Source organism: Dipteris shenzhenensis, chromosome 7, assembly GCF_047967505.1.
Source record: "Dipteris shenzhenensis isolate YYH24624 ecotype China chromosome 7, Dip_SZ_1.0, whole genome shotgun sequence".
Lineage (NCBI taxonomy): Eukaryota > Viridiplantae > Streptophyta > Polypodiopsida > Gleicheniales > Dipteridaceae > Dipteris > Dipteris shenzhenensis.
Genome location: NC_141602.1, coordinates 39,818,305 through 39,841,421, shown reverse-complemented (window position 1 = coordinate 39,841,421; position 23,117 = coordinate 39,818,305). Strand labels below are relative to the sequence as shown.

Below are 23,117 nucleotides of genomic sequence, written 5' to 3'. Positions count from 1 at the left end.
GACTTCTTCCTTGACTGATACCTCTCGGAGCTCTATCACGGAGTTCTTTCAGCCACATCACATAGACCCCCATGAGGCGAGACCTCGGCATGACTGTGACCCGGAGCCTGTGACCCGACAGCTCAGACAGAGGGTTGACACACAGATCATACTTGGGGACATCCCCTCCTTGTTTAGGGTCGGTGCCTGACCGACAAGGGTCACAGTGGCCCTGGTTAGACGCAAAGCTACGACCAGGAGACGTACCAAGACTGCACCCTTGAGGGACCGACAACGCTCTATTGCTGATCTCATGCCTCCACTGCCTCATCCATCTATATATAGTTGACTATCGACATGACTATGTTGTACTTAGGACTTAGGACTGCCATTTTGCATTTTTTTGCATTCTGCATTGATGTGGATGCTCGTTTAGTAGCTCCACTACCGCAGCTCATTGTATCAGGTTTGTCATAGTCCCATAGAGCCATTGGTCTTCTGAAGACTTTAATAAACTTTCTTTCTTTCTTTTCTTTTTTTCTTTCTCTCTCTCAATCACAGCTCTCTCCAGTCCCTCTCCTTCAATGAGCACGACTACCCTACAGGCTCTCTCTCTCTCTCTCTCTCTCTCTCTCTCTCTCTCTCTCATCGAGGTGAATCCAGTACTGGCGGTCCATGGTTGCATTTCATCGGCTTGATTCTTTAGATCCTTTATACACCATGAGTTGCAAAGAGGGTGTTAGAGTTTATGGCATCTCATGTGTAGTGAGAGAGGGCTTCTTTGTGGGTGTGCCCGCCCAGGGAGAGGAGTAGGTACAACTTCCTTCCTTCAGTCAGCTTGGTGGGTTCAGGTACGAGGTTATGTTTTCCAGATCAGGGAGGAATCTCTCTCTCTCTCTCTCTCTCTCTCTTACAGTCTTGTCATACAACTCTCGTCGCACCTCTCTGTTAGCCGTACAGCCATACAGCCCCTTTCTTCTATACAGCCCTTCCCTCTGTTAGCCACCATACAAATCTTCCGTCAGTCGCCAGAGCAGAGGAACAATTATTCGAATTCACCCCAGGCAAGCCCTTGGCTCAGCTTGGGGTTAGCTTCAACAAAAGGGCACATCAAAGTCTACATAGGCCACTATGGAACTCCTGAAGATGGAGACTTTTGTCGCTACACCGATTAGAAAGCCCTCCTACTCTAACGTTGCAGCCTCCAAATCAACACCCAGCCCCTATGCATTGCACTACAAGCGGAGGATTGGATTGGGCTCTCATTATCGCCATAAAGGACGATAATGAGAGCCCAATCCATATGTAGTGGCTGCTAGAGAAAAGGGGAGCACAATACCAGCATCATCTATAACATCAACAACCGAGGTGATGCCTTTAAATGAGACAAAGTAGGAACGTCGAGGTTCTTGTAAAGCCAAGGGAGGCTAAAAGACCTTTGATTAGTGAATGCTTTCAGCTCTCAAAGAATTCCCAAGCAAAGATTGCCATCCATTCCATTCCAAATGAGAAAGAACATGCTTCCAGTCAAGAAGTAAGCGGAAGACAAAAGGGCATCCAAGCAAAGTGCCATCAGCGCAGCCAAAAAAGAAATCCCATTGATCGAGTTGCCAATGACCAAACGCAGAAATACTGATATGAGTGACCACAGTCCTAATCATAAGAGCCCAAGGCTATCACCTTGCAGAAATTGCAGCAACATTTTTTCCCTGTGGGCAAGAATATGCACATGAATATCCGTGATGTCCAATCTACCATGCATCTTGGGAGAACAAATGTGATGCATCGAAAGCAGCCTAGGACTTTTCTGCCATGTTTGGATTGCCAGAAGATTTTCATAAAGACAGACATGAAAGATGTAAGATCTGCCTTAGTGAACATGATCAATGGCAAGTAAAATTGACTATCTGCCACAAGGATGGACTGCACTATTCGAAGACGAGAACGTGCAAAGGCTAGGTTGCTAGTTTCCAATACTCAAGCTTTTTCTGAAGCTTAGCCAAAACCCAATCAGTTTGTTGTTAGCGAGTGAGTTCCCATCCCAAAGGGTAACCAAGATGACGAACAAACTGAGTGGGTGGAATGATAACCTCGCGCCATAATAGACTATGCCAGTCTTTGGAATGCAAAGGGAGCAGCTTAGACTTCTGAAAATTAACATGAAGACCAGCTGCCAAACCATCAACAGAGAGGGCCTGCATCAAGGCACCAAGATCATGGGGCGTATTCTTCGGGGTAAAGAAAGAATCATCAGCATAAGCTTGAGCAAGCATGCTGCAATTAGCATCCAATTCCAAGCCATGAAGTGATCCTGTAGCCACAAGATGATCAATATATTGCAGCATAGGATGAGTGGCAATGGCATACAGTAAAGCACTAAGAGGGCATCCCTGGCGGAGCGAACAACGAAGAGTCCACTCATCAAAGATATCCCCAGAAAGAATGTAAGCCGCATTGCTAACTGCATTTTTGGTCCAAACCCCAAAGCTCGCATAGTTTGCGAGATGAAATCCCATTGAACTGTGTCAAAGGCTTCTGCAATATCTACTTGCAAGAGTAGAACATCCTGCTGCGTGTATTTGGCATATTCAATCCCAATATAAGGATTGGCAATGTTATCTGTGATATGGCGACGTGGAACAAAGCCATATTGGGAGGGATGCAAGCCATCATGCAAATAACCTTTAATCCGATTAACCACCATTTTGGCAATGATCTTGTAAATGACTGGCATGAGCGTGATTAGCCTCCAATCACCAAGTGAATCACATAGCTGCTTTTTTGGAATTAGCTTGAGCAGACCCTTTTTCCTGACACAGGCATCTGCTGATTTTGCGATGCTGTATTTACCATTTGCAGCAAGGTGGATTTAAGAAGATCCCAGAATGCAAGAAAAAATTCAACAGTGAGACCATCCCATCCTGGAGATTTCCATCTGCCACAGGATCTCAGTGCATCACACAATTCCCTTTCAGTGAAGGGATGTTCAAGTTCCAAAGCTTGAGCATCAGACAGAATTGGATGAATATGCTGCAAAAGAAGCAAACTGTTATGCGCTCGCAAGTACTAGCATCTCCCGCATCTGAACCACAAAGTTCGCGGCACTAGGCACTTTCTGAGGTATTCCAACTATAGTTGGATTCGCTGGTCTATAATTAGAAATATTAGGTACCTTGACCTTCGCACGTTCCGACGAGTGTATACTGGGCTTTGGCTCTGCTGGAGCTTTGCCCTTTTCATTTCTAGATGGTCTAGCCGACAAGGCTTGCACCATCTCTCTAATTTCATTTTTGACCAATACCAAATTTTAGAGAATATGCTTAGAGCATATGTGTCATTGAGACAACATACATGGGACAAGTGGTTGCCATTGTTGGAGTTTGCCTACAATGATAGAAAACATTCCTCTACAGGGTTCAGTCCGTTTGAGCTGAACTATGGTTATAGACCAGCGAATCCAACTATAGTTGGAATACCTCAGAAAGTGCCTAGTGCCGCGAACTTTGTAGCTCAGATGCGGGAGATGCTAGCACTTGCGATAGCATAACACTGACGTGCAGACACGACCCGAGGAGAAAGAGTATCCAGATGCCCAAAATGAGTGGAGAAGTGCTGCACACATAAATCAGCAAGCTCTGAACGAGATGTTGACCAAAAACCATCAGGCATCCGGATCCGACAGATATTGGCAGCTTGTCTTTTGTAGTGTAAACTCTTAAAAAATTGCTTGGAAGAGCAGCCTTTATCCAAAAATGCCCGTTGTCTGGATCGAGTTTCCCATTTAGCAAGCTTTCTGCAATCATTGGATTGAAGAGAGAATTGATCCTGACATAAGAGCATGCTTTCCTCTGAAGACAAAGGGCGAAGATGAGCAAGCTCAGTCAAACTCTGGCAAGTAAATTTGGCATGTGCTACAATCTCCCTTGTGGCTTGCATATAGGATTTGCCATAATCTCGAATAATTGCTTGCATCCGAGCAACAAAAGCCTACCAGGCATAATCCAAACCAATGCGTGTCCGACGAGAGAGAGGCTGAATAGCATAAGAGACCAAGGCTTTAAAGTCAGCATGCTCCAGATAACTATTATTAATCAGTAAAAGCCTTCGGCAAGGCAATCTGTCAGTGGGAAATTCATGTAAGGAAAGCCTCAACCAAAGAGGAGCATGATCCGAACGTGTGAAAGCATGATCAACCCAAATTTGACAAGTAAAGGCATCACAATGCTGTGGATTAATCTTATACCATCTGTCCAAGCGTGCCCGATAAGAAGATTGAGCATTATGCTGAAAGGTATAACCCGGAAGCATGGGCTGTAATTCCTTCCAGAGATCAACCAGGCACAACTGAGTATGGCCTGAGGTGTTGTCACCCGATTGAGGAGCATTATTAAAGTCACCACAAATGAAGGCATGTTGTCGCCATGGATAAGTATGCATGGCAGCCCAAATCAAAGCTCTATCACGAGAAGACTGGGGGGCATACACTGATGCAAATTCAAAAATTTCCCCTTGAAAAAGGCATTGAACAATAATCCATCTACCATGGCAATCATTGAGAGCCACAACAGGTTGAAGGTCGTGCTTTACCAAAAAAGCCACACCAGAAAAGGACTGCTCTCGAACATAGAAGATATCATAACCAGCAAAATGGCCTATTTGACCAGCATACATATGCTGATTATGCTCTTGCAAAGCAATTATATCAGGCTGTAAATGCCTGATATACATCCAGACTAGTTTCCATTTGCGACCATCACACATTCCTTGTACATTGAGAGTAACACACTTCAGATGATCAACCATATTTACAGTTATGGGACAGGTATGTACAGCAACTAACGGGCTGTCTACGTCTGCATTTCCACCTCAATGTCCGAGCCTCTGCCTTGGGATGAAGCATTAGCCTGAGGAGAGGACAAAAGTGCAGCAACTTCTTCTTCAGGAAACAAGGTTCAATTTGCAGTCACAGCAGCCTAGGTCAAGCCAACACCAAAGTTTTCAGCAAGTGTTTTCCCATGAGAGGATGCACCACTCCAAGTCTGAGAAGGCAAAGGTCGCTTGGGGGAGATCACTTTGCGAGGAGTTTGCCATCCATCAGTCAAATTTCTTTCCCCCTCCCCCTGAGGTGGAGAGGACAAAGGAACAGGAAAAGAAGCATTACCATTTGAGACAGCCGGGGCTTTGCCTTTGTCTTGAATAGAGAAAAACTGTTTGACCCCTTTGTTTTTTACCACAAAAGAGGCATTTGCATTCTTATTCAAAGGCTAAACCCTTTCAGCTTGGACTGGCATCCGTGGAGCTCGGGAAGGGCCATGTGCCCAAATTGCTTGCATTCAAAGCAAGCACCTGCAAACAGCCCCCACTTGAGCTTGTAAAAGGCACTCCCCATGGAAACATTATTCAAAGTAACCGAATATGAAGCTTGATCCATATCCCACAAAATGCAGAAGCGATTCAAATTTCCATTGGGTCGTGGTGGACATACCACCTTACCAAGGGAAGCTGCAATTTTAGGTAGAAGAACAAGCATTGAGGAAAATCCACAACTTCTACCCAAACAGGGCAATGATGCCAAATCAATGCCTGATAATCCCGAGTGGGAGACGAGGGCAGAACATGGACCATCTGCTGGCCATAGAAGAGAGGAGAGTGCTCTAGCCAAACCTAACGGTGCTCGTCATCAGCCATGATGATCTCAAAAAAGCCCTCGCTGCATAATGAACTTTTTTGACATAAGAACCAGCCAGGGTTCGAGACAACCAATTCCCAACATCTGCTGCCAGCAAGCATCCGTCTTGGAAAGAAAATTATAATGGCATGCTTAGCATACTCCTTAACTAGATCAAATATATCATCCACTTCCACCATAATGCCAGTGGTGGAAAGTGGATTTTTCCAACCTTTGCGGATGTCTTCAAACCCTTACCATAATGCCAGTGGTGGGAAGTGGATCTTTCCAACCTTTGCGGATGTCTTCAAACCCTTCATGCATAACCTCATAAACAAGCTGAGCCTCAACAGAGTCATGAAGGGAATCATATGAATCCATCACATGTTTTTGTTTCTTGTTGGAAACCAACTTGTCTTTGTGAAAGGTTTTCTCATAGGAATAATCCGCCATTCGAGTTAAGGAAAAGGCTTGGAAGCAGCAACACTTTACAAGGAGAAAAGCACAACAGGTAGAAAACTGTACGGATTTTTCCTGGCTATACGGACAAAATCGTATAGATTTTTAACAGTATGAAAAAAAAAATCTAACAAGAAAATTGTACGGATTTTTGGCAGTATGAAAAAAAATTCTGACAACAAAACTGTACGGATTTGATTGTACGGACAAAACTGTATGGACAAAACTATACGCATTTTTCCTGACTGTATAGACAAAATCGTACGGATTTTTGACAGAGCGTACGAACACAAAACAGGCATCAAACGGAACCTGAAGGGTGTCAAATTGAGGGAGAAACAAGCAACTGCAGCATGGGAGCACAAGGGCTAGCACGGGATCTCTCACGCACACACACTCACACTGAGCACTCTCTCTCTCTCTCTCTCTCACACACACACACACACACACACACACACACTTTTTTTTTTTTTCGGTGAAATCTTTGATTGATTATATTATATGAGTAGCAACCTCAAAACAAGGTGCCACAATTACATCAACTCTTTCATGCCACAGTCACCACAGTTTCAGCATGGACATGGGTGGTCTGATACACCAGAGGCCCGTGAGACCCTGCTCACGGAGATACATAGTTTCCGTGAGCGTGAGATGGAGCTGGCTTGCTTCGCACGGGAGTAGGTCCGCTTCATACAGAGCTGCATCATACAGAGTAGGCTAGGGCCATTTAGGGACTTAGACAAGAGATACACATTCCAGATTTCTTTGGATCCGGATACGACACATGGACAGCAAGGATCTATTTGTTGCAGTTTGCTACTTCCCCCCGGAGACCTCCCACTTTGCCAGAGATATTCGAGGTGATGATGAGACATCCCCATTTGCTGCCCTTTATCAGTCCATCGTTGACTTTTCTAGCCGCGGAGAAGTCCTTCTAATGGGGGACTTCAACGCGAGGACAAGGGCCCGTCAGGTACCACTTCTTGATTTCAGAGATGATTCCACTCTACTGGCAGATGTTGACCTTGAGGAGGCAAGTATGCTACGGGTTTCGGCTGACAGGCGAGGTCCATTCTCATCTTATGGGCAGGCCCTATTAGACCTAGGCAGGATACATGATCTCATTATCTATAATGGTCTTGACAGATGGCCCGCTTAAGGTGGTTTCACATGCTTTCCACATGGGGGGAGCTCCAGTGTTGTTGATTACATCATGGGATCCCCTGTCTTCACATCTCGCATTACTGACTTCACTGTAGCACCTCTCCCCCCAAGGGCTGATCATACATACCTTTTCTTTCACATCTCCATCTCCCTTCGCACAGCACCTTCCATCCCACTCAGTGCTTACTCCACCTACCACGATATACGCTTTGATCGGGATCACTCACCTTCTTACTCTGGCCGTCTGTACATACTTCTCGCTTATATTGGCTTCATACCCCTTTTAGAGGATCGTGCTGCCCCCGTCACCCGCTCACTACACGAGGCTGCCATTCACGCTTTTCCCCACACCACTCGCTCCACCCGCCCACCCCCCCCTGGAACCGTACCCTGTAATAGTTGGTACGATGATGAGTGTAAGGCCTTAGCCGTCAACTCAGTTTCGAAACCAAAAACAGTCTTCCGAGCGCACCAAATACGCTACGTGAATACCATAGACTGGTACGAAGGAAGAAATTAGACTTCGTTGGTCGAAACAAGAAGGAGCTACTGAACATTTTGTTTAATAACAACTCTAAGGACTTCTGGCGGAGATTTCTAGAAGGACGGTCCCCTCCGCCACTCACTGACACCCAAATCTGGTTTGATTATGCACGCACACTTTATGACATCCCAAATCAGCCAGTCCCTAGCCTCTCACACATGGCTTGTCCCACATCCTGCACCCTCTTCACTAGAGGAGGGGTAAAGGATGCCGTAATGAAACTTCATAATATGTCATGATTTGAAGGTTAACCTTGGTAAAACCAAGGTCGTGATCTTCAATACATCTCGAGCCATCATGCGTCAGGAGCAGTTCACATTTGCGGGGTCATCTGTTGAGATAGTTTCATCATACACTTATCTTGGGGTTATCTTCTGCAGACCGAGCTTCACTATGAGACCCACGATGCAGGCACGCTTGAGTAGAGGGTATGCCTCATTGGCCAGGCTAGAGAGGCAGTGCTTCCGCTCACACTTCCAGGATCCACGCACCAAGGGGTTGCTTTTTGACTCCTTGGCTCGTCCAGTGGGGATGTATGGCAGCCCTTGTTGGGGGCCAGACTTGTCGGATACAGAGTGGGCCCGTGTGGAGCGGCTACAGGTTCTCATGCTATCATGGATGATTCGTGGTAAGTCATCCTTTCCTCACCAGATCAGAGGTGCTGGTATGCACATACAGAGAGATGGTTTGAGCAACTGGGGCTCCACGTGGATAGACTACCTCCCTTCCAATATGCATGGATGCTCCGTTTTCTCCCCTCTTATCACACGAGGTCAACCAGGTTATCCGTGAGGATCTGCTACAGCTACACACTTTTCGGACCTGGTTGGAACCGAGTGAACCCCCAGTGAAGCTTAGCTTCTACAGAGATCACTTCTTACATATCATAGCGGAGGGTTTCATTGACCTACCAAGATACACACAGATTCACCTACCCCACTCGATGAGGATCTCTCTTAGGCAGTTCCGGGTGTCTTCACACAGACTTCGCATCAAGAGCAGCAGAGCATAGTGACTACCCAGGGAGCGGCGCATATGCACACTATGTGACATACAAGAGGTTGAGACAGAGGAGCATTTCATCTTTAGGTGTCCTGTGTACTATGAGATCCGAGGACGTTTCCACTGCCTCTTCAGAGATAGTTATGGGATTTTAGCCCGTTTCCTCTACCCAGACTAGCGGTGTTGGCAGGTTTCATTCATGAGGTACTTAGACACCGCGAGAGGATACTCCGAGCACGGAGACAGGAGCAGACTTCTTCCTCAGTTGATCCCTCTCAGAGCTCTATCACGGAGTTCTTTCAGCTAGATCACATGGACTCCAACGAGACGAAGCCTCGACATGACCATGACTCAGAGCTCGTGACCCGACAACTCAGACAGAGAGTCGATACACAGATCACACTTGGAGACATCCCCTCCTTGTTTAGAGTCGGAGCCCGACCGGCAGAGGTCACAGTAGCCCTGGTTAGACGCAGAGCTACGACCAGGAGACGTGCCAGGACCGCACCTCTGAGTGGCCGACAGCACTCTATTGCCGACTTCATGCCTCCACTGCCTCATCCATCTTGATATCTTGCTGTTGCTGGGGATGATGATGATATTGATGATGATGCTGAGATTGATATATAGTCGACCATCGACATGACTATGTTGTACTTCGGACTTAGTACTGCCATTCTGCATTTTTGCGTTTTTTGCATTTTGCATTGGTATGGACGCTCGTTTAGTAGCTCCACTACCACAGCTCGTTGTATCAGGATTTTCACAATCTCATAGACCCATCAGTCTTCCGAAGACTTTAATACACTTTCTTTCTTTCTTTCTTTCCTCGGGTCATCTCTGCACGTCAGCTTCTTTTGCAGCATATTCATCCAATTCTGTTTGATGCTCAAGCTTTGGAACTTGAGCATCCCTTCATTGAAAGGGAATTGTGTGATGCACTGAGATCCTGTGGCAGATGGAAATCTCCCAGGATGGGATGGTCTCACTGTTGAATTTTTCTTGCATTCTGGGATCTTCTTAAATTCACCTTGCTGGCAAATGGTAATACACCATGACAAAATCAGCAGATGCATGTGTCATGGAAAAAGGGTCTTCTCAAGCTGATTCCAAAAAAGTGTGATTCACTTGGTGATTGGAGGCCAATCACGCTCATGCCAGTCATTTACAAGATCATTGCCAAAATGGTGGTTAATCGGATTAAAGGTTATTTGCATGATGGGTTGCATCCCTCCCAATATGGCTTTGTTCCATGTTGCCATATCACAGATAACATTGCCAATGCTTATATTGGGATTGAATATGCCAAATACACGCAGCATGACGTTCTACTCTTGTAGGTAGATATTGCAAAAGCCTTTGACACAGTTCAATGGGATTTCATCTCGCAAACTATGCGAGCTTTGGGGTTTGGACCAAAAATGCAGCAGGTTATTTACTGGCTTTATAGAGATAGCAATGCGGCTTGCATTCTTTCTGGGGATATCTCTGATGAGTGGACTCTTCGCTGTTCACTCTGCCAGGGATGCCCTCTCAGTACTTTACTGTATGCCATTGCTACTCATCCTATGCTGCAATATCTTGATCATCTTGTGGCTACAGGATCACTTCATGGCTTGCAATTGGATGCTAATCGCAGCATGGTTGCTCAAGCTTATGCTGATGATTCTTTCTTTACCCCGAAGCACGCCCAGCTCTCTGTTGAAGTTCCTTTGCTGTTCCAAAGTTTCCAGCCACCAATTGGAGTAGAGACTGAAGTGCGAATCAGTTCCAAGTGCTGCAATTTGTCTCTTTTTGCTGTGATCTAGTTTCCAGTCACTTGTGGATGTGATTCTTGAAGTTCGATTCAACCAGAAGGATTGTGATTTGGTGAATGAGCTAAGGAAATCCTCCAACCAGGAAAATTTGTGTATCACAGAAAAGAAAAGACCCAGAGGCAAGGTTACATGCAAGTACATTTCCATTTCGCACTAGATGCCAAGTGGGTGGATCAGGAGTTTTTCTCCAAGAACCCCCAAATTCTACAATTGTATCAAGAAGCTTTTCAATTGATGGCAACTGATTAGAAGCAGAGGGGATGTCACAATTTTGTACTTCTCCTAAGTAATAAAGAGAAATCTTCTATATTGACTTTGGTCAAAGACAATTGACTTCGGTTAACTAGAACAAGTCTCATTTTTCTTTGTGTTGCATTGGTTAAAGAACACTGTGGGGACGCCCACACGGGACTAGTATTAGCCTAAGAACTAGAACGCATTCCTTTGGCTAACCTCTAATGGGTTAAAGTGTTGGATATTGTTTGTGCAATGTGTAGAACATTGGAGAGTGCTTAATTCCCCAGACTTTTTAAGGAGAAAAGAACAAGACAAGTGGCACCCCACTGGCCCACTTGAGGCAAATGCAAAAGAGGTGCCCCCTTTGGAGAAAATCTCTAAATCACGCTTTTGGGAAAGCCAAGAAAAGCAGGGGGCAGCTTTTGGAAAGAATGTGCTTTCTAGCTACCCATCCCCAGTCTATATAATTGAGAGCCCCTTTGCTCCCACAATTGTTGAGATTTGTACTCTGCTTGCTCCCTTGTGAGCCACTTTGTATTCAGATATTCTATTGCAATATTGACCTTCAGGGGGTGGGGGGGAGCCCTTATTTCTGGCCCCTAATGTGGTGTCTTGCTTCTCTCTTTCTCTCTCCTCTCTAAAGATTTCACTCCCAGCTCTCCGTTGAAGTTCCCTTTGCTGTTCCAAAGTTTCCAGCCACAATTTATAGCAATGACTGAAGTGCTGTTATTGAGGTGGCAGACCCCTGATGTTTTCAGGACTTACTGCATCGTGAGAGGAGGGACAAACTTACAATGAGGGCTGCAGAGTACTCTTCGTTGGGTTGGAGAAAAAGTCCAACTGCTCGCATATGTTCAGGGGTATGTTCAGGGGATAGAGAACAGAAGAATAGCAACAGATGTTATCGTAAATCCATTTTTTGATTTCACAGGTTCACCTGGCCATACTATAACTGCCCCCTTGGTTCTCAGTTTCAAGATGACCAATATATGTGTTGTGTGGCATCTGAAGGAGCCACAGACAGGTTTTGGTGCTAGACTCTTGAATTGCTTCAACCACATCAAATTCAATAATATAGTAAACTTGAAATAGTGATCAAAAACAAAAAATGCATCACAGCACAAGTATGCAAGTAGGAGATATAAAGTGGCCCATTCAATCTTGTTGCTCACCTGGGTTCAAGACAACTAACAAGAACACTGCAACACGCAAGAGATGGCATGGTTTTGGTTTTGAACACTGATTAATGAAAAACACATACCTTCGTTACAGAACTCACAGCAAGAGAGCCAAAGCAACCTAAGGCGGACAGATTACAGGGCCAATGATGAAACCGATATGCTTGAAGCTAAAGATAGTATAACGGAGCACTCAAAAGAAGGAAATGAATGGAATCTCAGTCAGATTTTCATTCTGTAACAAGAAAAAAAAAACTAATGAGAATGAGGCTCTATCTACTCTCTACACTCTGTCAGAGCTTCCAAAGAAATCAGTTTGAACAACTGTTCGGATTCGATCCGAGATACTGCCAAAAAGTTCCCACATAAGGATAGCGACCATTCTCCATCAACATGGGTTTAGGGTTGCAAGCAAGCATGCAAACTTGAAAAGGCCACTTGAAATTTTAAGTGATGTCTAAGGGACTGATGAAATGACTGTAAAAAGAATAAGACATGCTAAGAAGGGAAAAGGGGGGGGGGGAGAGAGAGAGAGATGGCAGCCAATGATGCTGAAGAGACGCTAGCTTTTAATGTTTGAACGTCTAAACCTACATCTACTCTTACTTCTTTCAATTGTAGATATAATTGCTGTTTAATGTGTTGAAGATCTTAACTTACCTCTTCTCGTGCTTCCTTCAATTGATTTTCTACACCTGCTGACTGCCCATCATAATGTACTTGCAATTCAGAAAGCTTCGCTTCTGTCATTGCTAGTGTGCTGGCCAATTGTGTGTTCATTTGATGTGCCTGACTTAAAGAGCTTTCAACCTTTTGCAGCTCCTTTGCATGCTGTGCCAGGATCTTGTTCAAGTGCATACTTTTCTCTTTCAATTTGTCTCTAAGAATTTTGTTAGTGATGTCTCCCTCAGCTATCTGCTTCTTTGCAAGATCAAGAGAAGCTCCAAGACACTTGGACTCATCGATTGCTGCAGAAAGTAGTTGTTCTGTGTGGTTGAGATCTCTGTTGCTTTCCTGAAGCTGCATCCAAAGTGTCACCAGTCAAAAGCATAGAGCACTGTCATAAAAACAACACTCCTTGAACATAAATACAAACATGGACGTGGGAACCAAACGTATGATAAGGTTTTGAGGACATATCCTGCCAATAAACTTGAAAATCCCCTAGAAATTGTGGGAAAGTTCAAAAAAGAGCCCAAAGGCATGAATACCTTATTACTATGTCTTGCTGCTAGTAAAAAATAATAGTTTCCATATAGCAGTCATCCTCTGGAACAGGGAAGTGTACTCTGCATGAGGTAACTTATGAGAGACATTCCAGAGCATGGATCTTGTGGTCTACACAGAGACACATCAGAGCCCTGATAGGGGCTACTTACCATTCATGGATATACATGGATATTAGTACATAGGACAAAGACATGCACAGATGGAGGAGTACACAAATTGGGAGGAGTCGCAACCTTAGTCTGATCACATTTGCAACCATATGTCACCATTCTGAGTACGCCTTAGGAGACCTTCCCCCACAGACATGTATATTGCAGCATGCTATTTTCCTCCAGAGTCATCTGCGTATGTCAAGGTTTCTACAAGTAGAGCACATATATTACCATTTCCAGAACTATATGAGGATGTTCAGAGATATGGACACCAATGGGCGATCCTGATGCTAGGAGACTTCAATGCCAGGACATGTACCATGCAGGCAGAGCCGTTGGACTTTCAGAAAGATGCCATGTTGACCCCACGAACAGATACTATGCACAGTCATCAGCACAGGGAGTACCTGCTGCTGGACATGTGCATGGTCCACGAGCTGTTCATATAGAACAGCTTGCAGAGATGACCCAGATCAGAGGGGTACACATGCAGCCTTCATGGGGGTTGCCACAGTGTCATGGACTACGTCATAGGGTTCCCCAACCAATACTACAACCATCACCACTCACTCCCTCCACATACCACTAGACCACATATATGGTAGTTATCTGGCCGCATTGCCCAACCCGCCCTTGATGCTAAGGCCCACCTTCTCTTGCATTCTATCTGTCTCATTTACACACTAGAGTGTGGAGGTGTCCTATACACCTCTACTTCTCCTACATGTTTGGCATGATGTATTCAGATTTTGTTCTCATAAGCCTCTTCGGTCATCAGGGGTACCATCATTGTAGCATCTCAGAGGAAGGCAGCCTCACGACTCAAACTACACTGATCAGCACTTGACTCATGATACATGTTAGGACATGACACAAATATTCTCGACACAGGGACTACTTCCTCTAGTTTCTAGGATCATCAGTAGTTCTTTTTGTGAAGATGTAATAGACACTGGGTGTACTCTCATGTTGACTTCAGTTTCTTGGTTTCCTAGACATTTTTGGCCTCCTGCAGCGTTAATTTCTTCTTACTTCTCCTTTTTCAGACAGACTAGGAGGGTGCGGATCAGCACTGGCAGAAAGGCTGGTCCCTATTATGCTATATACAACGACATGGACTTGATCTCAACACACCAGCAGGTTTACAAAGCCACCTGGCAACTACAGCGGCTATTTGTGACAGCAGGGACATGAGGGTCAATCTGCAAAGACCAAGTTTTCAATCTTCAATGATAGTGATAGTCAATCCCAGCATGAATCATTCACTTTCAGGGAGACATTGTCGCAACTTGAGCTGGGCTTTTGTGAAAATGCATCCCATGTACATGTAGCATGAAGCCTGAAGCCAACAGCCCGCCAAGCCAGACTGACCAGAGGACATGCTTCATCACTAGCTAGATAGTAGAAGCTATTTTCAGGGAAACTTCCAAAGTGTCCATACAACAATCCTCCTCTTTGATTCCCTAGTCAGACTGGTAGCACTATCTGCAGGGGCTTTCTAGGGCTTCATATATGGACCGAGAAAGTGCTATCGAGCAGTCACCCTATTCATGGCATCCTCATTGTAGCCTCATAGTGCCAAGTCCCTCACACATCTTTGGGTGAAATCCATAGAGAGAGCCAAAGAAGAACAAAGGTAGATGTCTCTAGGGCCTCAGGGCTAGTAGCCCTAGATCACTCAGTCTCTTTCTCTAAGATGAACTTTTTTCATAGTTTCTTTCCATTCGCATATAGTACAGGTATGTCACCTCTAATTTCCTACATGGAGTGTATGAGCATTGAGCATGATGTATTTCAGTTTGGTCGTATAGGCCTTTTTGGAACTTCCACAGACGTCTCTCTCTCTCTCTCTCTCTCTCTCTCTCCGTCGAGCTATATCTCTATCTCTATCTACTTTTATTTCTATAGATAAATAGATACAAAAACAGTCCCCAAAGAGGAGATTTTTCATCTGCAATTACACACACACACACACACACATACACACTTTTTTTGGGATGAAATCCATGTATATTTATATTACAAGGAGCTGTCCCCAAAGTGGAGATCAGCAAATACAAGCTCAGAAAAGTTCATTGTAAGACAAGTAGACAGTGTAATCTATCTGTGACGAATAGACAAGCAATCATAAAAGGATTGCCTGAGTGACATCCGGAAATAGTAGAACATGGAAGAAGTGGGCTCTCGAAAGACTCGGTGGTTCCTGTCTCTCCACAAAGTCCAAAGTGCCCAGTATCGAACCCATCACACACACACGCGCACACGCATATTTATATAAACATTTCCTCATGGTCTACTGAAATTTGTTTAAGGCATATGTTTGCATCAATGTTTTAAGCACAAAAATGCCATGGCACATGGAAACTTTGGATGGGATATGAAACACAACAAAATCCAGAATATTTCACATGGACGCTATTTCATGTGTTTATTTAATTTGCTGATCTATTTAATAGATTTAATATAAATCAACAATGTGCTTTAATTGTCTAGATCATGTCAAACTACAGGCATATTACCTTGTGGCTCATCATATCTGCTTTTATAATTTTTAGCTCCTGTGTAAGTTGACGAATTTCACTGTCTGTCTGATCTTCACTTGGTTCCTTACTGCATGAAGTTCTTTCATCTGAGTCCAGTTCAGATGGTTCTTCAATATGAACCTGTCTGGATTTGCCTCTACTCTTTTGGCCATGCTCAAAAATAGGAGACTGGTAGACGCAATTGTATCGCTCATAAACACCATCACCCCAGGAGTTTGTTTGGATAGCTTTCTCAATACCTTCAAGATCTTTATGAATTTTTATTAGTTCTGAGTTTTGTCTCGGTGCACCCTTATCAACTTCTACTTGCTTTAGTCTTCGCTCAAGTTCCTCAAAAGCATCCTCTGCAGTTTTCAGTTGTAGCTCTTGTTGTTTCACTTGCTGCAATAAGTCCCTCTCCTTATCTTTTGAGGTAATATTTCTCTCTGATATAAAATGTTTTCCATCTTTAATTCTCTCAACATTTCTTCTAGATTTGGGGCATTCCAGAACTTTAACCCCAGAAAGCCCCACTTGGTCCTCTTTCTTTTCAAATATTTCAAAGATTTCATGCTTATCCAACACATCCATTCTTCCATTCACAACATCAGAGATATGTTTTGGAGAGAAAAGTGTTTCATTAAATGATTCTCGCAAAGCTTTTGGTGAAATCAGGGCTTTATTAATTAAAGATGTGAATTTCTCCTTTGCTTCCAGAAACTCTTTTTTTGTAGCTTCGCTTTTCAGCTTCTCTGTCTCAAACAAGCTCTGTAACTTCACTCTATCAGCCTCTTTTAGTTCTAGTTCCTCACCAAATTTCATGTGAAGTTTAGTTCTTTCATCTAGCAGTTGCAACAATCTACTCTCTGCAGCCTGATCAGACAATCAATAAGCATTCGTCATTTTTGGAAATAAATTCTAAGACCAACAACGATGTCCATTCAACCATTACTAATTCAACCAAAATTTGTATTTCCAACCAGCTTTAAAAATATTGCTACAAGACAATCCAGCTTGCTCAGTGCAATCTAAGATGATCCAAAATGTGCAAATCTTACCTCTGCAGTGGCTTCCAATATCCGAGCCTTCTCTTCTGCAGCAAGCCGCGCTTCAATCTCTGCTGCCAGCCTCTTCCTTTCTTTCTCCTGCATGAGTGAAAGAATCTTAGATAAAGAATCCCTTTCGGCATTTAAGTGTTGTGTATCCTTCTCCGCACCCAGCTCCCTTAGAAAGTTGTCATAGTCTTTCTTCACTTGTTCAAGCTCTTTTTTGGAAGATTCATGCCTCAACTTCTCAAGCTCCAATTGCTGCTGCACTCTTAACGTGCCAGTAGTAGCTTGTGACAATGATTCTTTGGACATCATCTCATTTTTTGAGAGTTTATCTCCAGAAATGAAAAATCCATTTTCTTCATCCTAGATGATATAGAAAATATGATTATGTGATTGACAGAGTGAAAATTCTCTCTCTCTCTCTCTCTCTCTCTCTCTCTCTCTCTCTCCTTTGCATTTGTGTACTCTCCCACAGCGACAGCGTGGTGTATCTCCCTACTGATATTCTCGTCTCAAACATCAGCCTTGGGTGTTGATGCCCATTTTAGCGGCTGCACTCCTTAGCTTATATTGTATCTGGTTTTTTTCAATCTCATAGACCCTTCAATCTTTTGAAGACATTAATAATCTCTCTCTCTCTCTCTCTCTCTCTCTCTCTCTCTCCCCCCCCCCCCGTCGCTCTCTCTGTCGCTGCCCCTTGCTCTCTCCGTCGCTGCCTCCCTACCTCCGTCGCTGCCTCCCCGTTGCTGCTCCCTGCCTCCCCGTCACTGCTCCCTGCAGCTCCTCCTGTCCATCGCCAACCTCTCTTGCTTCCCTCCTGATGTCCACCGCACTCTCCCACTCTCCCACTCAGCCTCTCCCGCTAGCCTCCCCGCTAGCCCCTCTGCTCAGCCTCTCCCTCTCCCTCTCCCTCTCTCGCTCAGCCTCTCCCTCTCTGCCTCCCCTCCGCTCAGCCTCTCCGCTAGCCATCCCTCACCCACTCTGCCTCCCCTCCGCTCAGCCTCTCCACCTCAACCACCCCTCACCCGCTCTGCCTCCCCTCCGCTCAGCCTCACCGCCTCAGCCCGCTCCCACTTCAGCCCCTCGCCACCTTCGCCACTTTTTTTTTTTTAAATAAAACCTTCCCCAAAAAAAAAAAAAAAACTCCTCGCCATCTCAGCCTCTCCCTCTCCACCTCCCGGCTGCCTCTCCACCTCAGGCCTCCACCTTGCCTCTCCACCACCTCGCACTAGACGTGCCTCCCATTATGGGGGGGGAGCCGGTGCTCCCACTCCCGGTCGGACACTAAGACCTGCACCCACACCCGGGGGAAAAAAAAAAAAGGGTCCAAGAGAAATGGGGGACAAAGCCAAGAAAGACAACGACAACAACAACAACAAAAAGAAGCAAAAAACACAACTGAGATTGGAGGATGTGAACACACGTTACAACCGAACTGGACTCGGGGTAGACAGCAAGGCAAAGGCAGGACCCGCCTCAGCTTCTTCAGCCCCTATCTCTACCTCAAGCTCAACTCCCGCTACAGTTATAGTTTCGGTTTCAGCTCCAGCCTCCGCTCCCTCTATCTCTATCTCTACTTCGACTTCAGCCCCCGCTTCAGGCTCAGCTCTAGTTCCAGTCTCAGCTCCCTCTACATCTACGATCAGTGACATACTCATGCCCATGGTGCCGATTGTTGCTCCCTTCCCCTCCTCTCCTGTTACAGCTCTCGCACAGCTTATGACCCCTACTTCGCAGGTGTCATACACTGTTCCGCATTACGCTTCACTCTCCCTCTCAATCAGCCCACCCTCCCACACCCCGTTGGGACTGCCTCATCCATTCCACTGTCATCTCCATTCCTCACTCAGTCACCGTCCAGTTTCCAGACTCAGTCCCACACTTTCATGCCACAATCACCACAGTTTCAGCATGGACATGGGTGGGCTGATACACCAGAGGCCCGTGAGACCTTGCTCATGGAGATACATAGTTTTCCTGAGCATGAGATGGAGCTGACTCGCTTCACACGGGAGCAGGTTCGCTTCAACCAGGAGCAGTAGAGCCGCGTCATACAGGAGCAGGCTAGGGCCATTCGGGAGCAGGCAGGTCTTATTCAGGGACTCAGACAGGATATCATGCAGCTCCGACAAGAGGTCACAGCCATACACACTGTCCCAAGGAGTACCCCGGTGGTCGAGGCACAGATTGCAAGCATGCAATCTGCTATTGAGGAGACTTCTAGATGGGTTGACGTGGCCAAACAGGAACCCGCAAGGGTAACCGTTTCGGCTACCCTCATGGAGCAGTAGCAGAGAGCCAGTAAGACTCTCAACATCAGAGTATGCGGGATCCCACGCACTGAGGCTACACCGATGGTAGATGTGACTGCATTTGTGGCCGCTACCTGGGTGTGGCTGAGCACAGGATAGAGAGGGCATGGTGGGTGGGGAGAGATTCCAACTGAGAGCAACCCCTGATCATATGGTTCCACGACACTCAGGCATGACTTTCAGCTCTACGACGCAGGTCAGTCCTTCGAGATCAGCCAGCGATCTCTATGGATGAGGACCTCACACCTCTACAGCTTGAGGAGAGGCGCTCTTTGCTGCAGCAGCAGGATCAGGCTCGGAAGGAGGGGAAGTGGGCAGTGGTACGAGAGGGACGACTTCTTACACGACCCCGTAGGGCACCTGCCCCTTCCCCTACATAGGGAAGCGGGGTCTCTAAGACTCAGATATCCGAGACCCTGTCCTGCACCATTTGGAACTATAATGGTACCTTATGGTCAGAAACAGGGAACTTCTTGGAATCCTATACACGCCACGACATAGTCTTTTATACAGAGACACATCAGAGTCCAGAGCGCCCTCTTCCAATAGTCAACGGGTATACATGGGAGTCTGCCTATAGAGATGAGACGAGGGGTACACGAGGAGTTCGAGGTTCAGGTGGAGTTGCAGTCCTTTTCAGATCCACACTTCGGGGGACCATTTCAGTAGAGCAGAGAGATACACACTCCAGATTTCTTTGGATCCGGATTTGACACATCGACAGCCAGGATCTGTTTGTCGCAGTTTGCTACTTCCCCCCTGAGACCTCCCACTTTGCCGAAGATATCCGAGGTGATGATGAGACATCCCCATTTGTTGCCCTTTATCAGTCCATCGTTGACTTCTCTAGCCGTGGAGAAGTCCTTCTAGTGGGGGACTTCAACGCGAGGACAAGGGCCTATCAGGTACCACTTCTTGACTTCAGAGATGATTCCACTCTACTGCCAGATATTGACCTTGAGGAGTCAGGTATGCTACAGGTTTCGGCTGATAGGCGAGGTCCATTCTCATCTTATCGGTAGGCCCTATTAGACCTCAACAGGATACATGATCTCATTATCTATAATGGTCTTGACAGATGGCCTGCTTCAGGTGGTTTCACATGCTTTTCACATGGGGGGGACTCCAGTGTTGTTGATTACATCATGGGATCCCCTGTCTTCACATCTCGCATTACTGACTTCACTGTAGCACCTCTCCCCCCAGGGACTGATCATACATACCTTTTCTTTAGCATCTCCACCTCCCTTCACACAGCACCTTCCACCCCACTCAGTGCTTACTCCACCTACCACGATATACGCTTTGATCGGGATCACTCACCTTCTTACTTTGGCCGTATGTACATACTTCTCTCTTATATTGACTTCATACTCCTTTTAGAGGATCGTGCTGCCATTGTCACCCGCTCACTACACGAGGCTGCCATTCACGCTTTCCCCCACACCACCCGCTCCACCCGCCCATCAGCCCCCGGAACCGTACCCTGTAATAGTTGGTACGATGATGAGTGTAAGGCTTTACGTCGTCAACTCAGATTCGAAACCAAAAACAGTCTTCCAAGCGCACCAGATACGCTACGTGAATACCGTAGACTCGTACGGAGGAAGAAACTAGACTTCGTTCGTTGGAACGAGGAGGAGCTACTAAACATTTTGTTTAGTAACAACTCTAAGGACTTATGGCACAGATTTCTAGAAGGACGGTCCCCTCTGCCACTCACTAACACTCAGATCTGGTTTGATTATGCACGCACACTTTATGACATCCCAAATCAGCCAGTCCCTAACCTCTCACACATGCCTCGTCCCATATCCTACACCCTCTTCACTAGAGGAGGGGTAAAGGATGCCATAATGAAACTTCATAATGGCCGAGAAGGATCATGAGGGGCTATGCACTGAGTTCATTGCATATGGGATTAACCTCCTAGCCCCGATCTTAGCAAAGCTTTTTAATGAAGCTGTCTGTTTGGGATTTCCACACACTTGGACCATTAACACTATCTCACCCATCCACATGGCAGGGGATCCCATGAGCCTGGAGAACTACAGGACCATTATGATTGGACATGTCATGTCCAAGATTTATGCATCAGTGCTTGACTCCGAGGTTAGCAGACTTGCAGAGTGTCGAGGACATAGAGCAGCAGGACAGGCCGGATTCCGATGTGATCATGGAACCATGGACCACATCCTCACACTCAGATGTATCATCGAGGAGGCGAGGTCACGAAAGCAGAGGGTTTATTGTTGCTTCGTGGATTTTCGCAAGGCATTTGACGCGGTTCTGAGAGCCAGCCTCATATGACGCCTATAGGACTTGGGCTATGAACATGAGATCATTTGGGCTGTCATGGCACTTTACGAGAGAAAGAAAGAAAGAAAGAAAGTTTATTAAAGTCTTCGAAACACCGTGAAGGTCTATGAGACTAAAGATAACTGATACAATGAGCATAACGGTGGTGGTCTCAAAACGGACCAACCAACCGTTTCTACAAAAAAGAGGTTATGAAGGACTATGTGTCTAGTCCTGATACAAAAAATATGTGTCTACCTCCAGATGATACAAAGAAGAAGAAGGGGGGGCACCAAAAATGGGGCAGAGGGGGGAGATACAGTATACATGTGCAGGTGGTGATCGTCAGAGACCAATCATAGAGGGGCCGTCAAATGGGAAGTCGGAAAAAACCCTACGATAGATGATTGGCCTCTGACGTCATGTGGCCTAGTCGAGCTCGGTCGTCGGGGGCGGCGGATGGCCCTGTGGATGAGGGCAACGGTAACCCCAGTGGGGCGAGAGTTTTTGACAGAGTTCGGACAGGACCCAAGTGGATAGACGAGATCATGAGCACCATTAGGGTCAAACAAGGGTGTCCTTTGTCGCCTACCTTATTTGGCCTCTACATTGACGAGCTTGAGACAGTGATGCAGACACAGGGGGGCGTAGGTTGCTCTCTTGCGGGCACGTTGATCCAGATTCTGCTCTATGCAGATGATGTGGCTCTCTTGTCTTCCTCAGCAGAGGGGCTTCAGAGACACCTAGACACACTACAATCCTTTTGTCAATCTCATGATTTGAAGGTCAACCTGGGTAAAACCAAGGTCATGATCTTCAATACATCTCGAGCCATCATGCGTTAGGAGCAGTTCACATTTGCGGGGTCATCTGTTGAGATAGTTTCATCACACACTTATCTTAGGGTTATCTTCTCAAGACCCAGCTTCACTATGAGACCCGCGATGCAGGCACGCTTGAGTAGAGGGTATGCTTCATTGGCTAGACTAGAGAGGCAGTGCTTCCGTTCGCACTTTCAGGATCCACGCACCAAGGGGTTGCTTTTTGACTCCTTGGCTCGCCCAGCGGGGATGTACAGCAGCCCTCGTTGGGGGCCAAACTTATCGGATACAAAGTGGGCCCGTGTGGAGCGGCTACAGGTTCTCATGTTATCACAGATGATTTGTGGTAAGTCATCCGTTCCTAACCAGATCACTCAGGCTGAGTTTGGGTCACCCCCTTTACAGCTAGATGCTGCATTTTAGGTCATCACATATCTGTACAGAGTTAGGGAATATCGGGATTATACCTCAGGGCATAGCAGGCTACCATGGATAGCTCTATCCTCTTCTATGGCAGTTGTAGCAGGAGGAGACTAGAGGTGCTGGTATGCACGTACAGAGAGATGGTTTGAGCGATTGGGGCCCCACATGGAGAGACTACCTCCCTTCCAGTACAACATGAATGCTCTGTTTTCTCCCCTCTTATCACACGAGGTCAACCAGGTTATCCATGAGGATCTAC

At 46.0% G+C, this 23,117-nt stretch overlaps 1 protein-coding gene across 1 annotated transcript in view; it reads right to left on the bottom strand.

Annotated features, from left to right (window-relative positions):
• The window catches only part of LOC147900332 (uncharacterized), a 51,624-nt gene that overhangs the window by 5,612 nt on the left and 22,895 nt on the right, over nt 1-23,117 (bottom strand). Inside the window, exons 7-9 of the mRNA XM_087376624.1 lie at nt 17,011-17,367; nt 15,950-16,825; nt 12,709-13,062 (exon numbers count right to left, since the gene is read on the bottom strand). Coding sequence (XP_087232750.1) covers nt 12,709-13,062; nt 15,950-16,825; nt 17,011-17,367 — 1,587 coding nt within the window. The remainder of the gene's footprint in view (nt 1-12,708; nt 13,063-15,949; nt 16,826-17,010; nt 17,368-23,117) is intronic.